This window comes from Sphaeroforma arctica (assembly GCF_001186125.1).
Source record: "Sphaeroforma arctica JP610 unplaced genomic scaffold supercont1.3762, whole genome shotgun sequence".
Taxonomy (NCBI): Eukaryota; class Ichthyosporea; order Ichthyophonida; genus Sphaeroforma; species Sphaeroforma arctica.
This window is the reverse complement of record NW_014036796.1, coordinates 1-3054: the sequence shown is the minus strand read 5'-3', so window position 1 is coordinate 3054 and position 3054 is coordinate 1. Positions and strand designations below refer to the sequence as shown.

Here is a 3054-nt window from a genome sequence, read left to right as displayed (position 1 = left end):
ATTATTTGTCTTGTCCGTTACCTTGCACAACAACCTTATTTTTTTAAAATATTTTTATTCTTAGCTCGGTCACTTCAAATAGCTTTGGATCGTGGTAGTTGTCCTGTATGGTCATTATGTGAGTCATGGGTTCGGTTGTGTAATCATTCTTTGTCCCTGTCGCAGTGTTCGCAATATGTTATAGTTTGTGAATAGGCTAAGCGTAGTTGAACACTATCCAGTCATACAGACACTATTTCTTATAGCCTACTGTGAGGGTATCTACAGCGAAGTATGTGGGAATACGAGCTAGCACTAACCTGCGTCTACACACGACTTGTATACAATTGCATTGAAGTGGCAGTGACATATCTCTTACCTTGGGCATCTGTTTGTTTTAGGGTTAGGGTTTAGCTATAACCCTAAACCCTAACCCTAGTGACACATCTCTTACGTGGGTCATCTGTTTGTGATTCTCAGCCTTTCGCCACGTCCTGATATGAGCACACACACGAGTTGTACACATTACCCAACACTTATCGTTAAGACATCATTAGCGGCTGAACCCCCGAGGTTGTCGGTGTGGTGTGTGCGCCCACACCTGCGTTCACTGGGCTTGTGTAGTCTCACTCACCACGTTGACATCAGACCCAGTTGAGTTGCTTGCGTATTGTAGTCATGCGCATACGATAGACAGAGAGTGGGCAGGTGCCACTGCTTTGTCTAGACATGCACGCTTCACGTAGTCGATTTCCTAGACGAAAATGATCTGCTCACCACCCAATCACATTCCTCAGAATGTTATTGAACGCACACGCCTATTCATATCTGATATAGACTGGAGTGTGGTTGGCTGGCACGAGTGTATGTCATGGTACTGCGCTTGGCGGACCACAGACACCCCTTGCAAACACGACACTCACGGAAACGTCTCAGATGCATGCTCGTGTTAGCTGAGGTGTTGCTAATGCCACGGTTGTTGTGCATGGCTATCGTTGCAGAGAAGAGTGGGGGAGGAGTTGTCAGTGGCGGCGACGGTAGCAGCAGCGGCGGCGGCAATAGCGGCGGTAGTGGCAGCGGCGGTGGAGCTCCTGCGCCACGTAAGTCAGCACCACCTTGTGCCGCTCCCTTCTGTTCTGTTGTCACACTCGTTTCAGCGCATGCCTCTTATCTCACGCTGTTTGGTGAAGGCGTGGTGTGCATTTGTGGTTCGGGTGTCGTGTATATCTCCCGTGTTGCTGCGTATGGGGTGTGTGTCTTTCCCATATGCTCATGTGTCGCTCTCCCGTACCAGCTGTGTGTCTCTCTAGGTGCGTAGATATAGAGGGTCTGTGTGTGTATCCGGGGCCTGTGCGTGCAGCTAGGGCTTCACGTATAAGTACGCGTCAATGGTTTGGTATCTTTTATACGCAAACGCACACATGGTTGGATATGTGTGTCTCTGGTGCGTTAGATAAGTGTGGACATGTGTTGCAGCGCAAGCCTACAACTGGCGAGAAACTGTGACATGCAGCTCTGTGTGTGTGTATGTGTGTGTGTGTGTGTGTGTGTGTGTGTGTGTGTGTGTGTGTGTGTGTGTGTGTGTGTGTGTGTGTGTGTGTGTGTGTGTGTGTGTGTCGTGTAGTGTGTGTCGTGTGTGTGTGTGTGTGTGTGTGTGTGTGTGTGTGTGTGTGTGTGTGTGTGTGTGTGTGTGTGTGTGTGTGTGTGTGTGTGTGTGTGTGTGTGTGTGTCGTGTGCGTGTTGTTATATATATATATATATATATATATATATGTATATAGTCGCAGATCTACGAAACTTTTCCGTAAATCTACGAATCCACGGTGAAGATCCCATATCCAGAACCAAAGCATATATATGCCCATGCCACAAGCAGAAATATCGTAGCGCTGAATTTTTCCAATTGATTGTTATGCCAACAATCGAATTCCACCGAATTGTAGGCTCGCATACGCACACGCGTAGCACACGCATGCTCACAAACCAAACACATGTATCTGCACACAGCTGAACACATACTTTACGCACAAGTAGGACCTGGCTGGCACTTGCGCAAGAATTCGTTCGTAGCACCAGCGTATAGGCTGCAAACAAACCGTGCATAGACTGACTGTGCATGACAGCCACACACCTTAGGGTCAAGCCTTGCGGATCTGTTATACAACGCAATAGCTTCTTGGAGATGGGCTTTTGACGCGTCACTCTGGAAGGCCTCTGTCTCAGCCAGTTTGAGATGATACGCGGCGAGAGAGTTGATCCCCAGCACCTGTAATGGATATCCATCAGATGAATACGGCGGAATATATAACAATACATAGACTGCCTACTGACTATCGAAGATGGTCACCCAAACGCATATGAGGGCAGAACGATGTACTCGAACCCGAGGATAGCGCCAATGACCAAAGCATATACATATCATCGGTTAAACCACTAAACCAATTGCGAACGGGTAAAAAAACCCCTTCAATGATGCATCCCCGAATTCAATACTAAAACGTCACCACCTTAAGCTGCGGTGTTGCTTCGTAGTCATTCTCGGTCGACGGGTCGGTTGCCGTCTCGAGAATGTACTTGAATGCCTCGTACTTGTGTTGGAGGTAGTACTGTTGCGCTAGGTCGATCCAGGTCTGGTGGAGGTGACGATGTGCAAAAATAGAGGGATTGGTGGTTTGGGTTTACCAGTAGAATCAGAGGCTGATATAATGACATAGAAGGTGTTCTGGATGCATATAAGTAAAGTATACGTACAAATGTACCCTGACGCACGTTTGCGTGTACAAGTTCATATTTTTTGGCGTGCATGGTACACTCCACTTGCATATGTCTGCACATGTATGTGTATACACGAACATGAATATGTAATAAAAACAACCGCGTATCAAAACAACAAAGTTAGTAGATACAGGGGAAGTACAGTGTATAATATTGTATTCATGCATATATATATATATATATATATATATATATATATATATATATATATATATATATATATATATATATATAGTAGTATATATATATATATGTGTGTGTGTGTGTGTGTGTGTGTGTGTGTGTGTGTGTGTGTGTGTG

General features: G+C 45.8%; 2 protein-coding genes across 2 annotated transcripts; one reads left to right on the top strand and one right to left on the bottom strand.

Annotated features, from left to right (window-relative positions):
* Positions 1-946: 946 nt before the first annotated feature.
* SARC_13803 (hypothetical protein) lies at positions 947-1485 on the top strand (the record flags this gene model as incomplete). Its single annotated transcript, XM_014292066.1, has 2 exons — positions 947-1079; positions 1274-1485. The coding sequence occupies 2 exons, from the start codon at positions 947-949 to the stop codon at positions 1483-1485; spliced, it is 345 nt and encodes a 114-aa protein (XP_014147541.1).
* Positions 1486-2110: 625 nt separating this feature from the next.
* Positions 2111-2609, bottom strand: SARC_13802 (hypothetical protein; the record flags this gene model as incomplete). The annotated part of the gene is made up of 2 exons (XM_014292065.1): positions 2111-2245; positions 2487-2609. Coding segments are annotated over 2 exons (258 nt in total), but the record flags the coding sequence as incomplete, so codon positions are not given.
* Between the last annotated feature and the right edge of the window lie 445 nt (positions 2610-3054).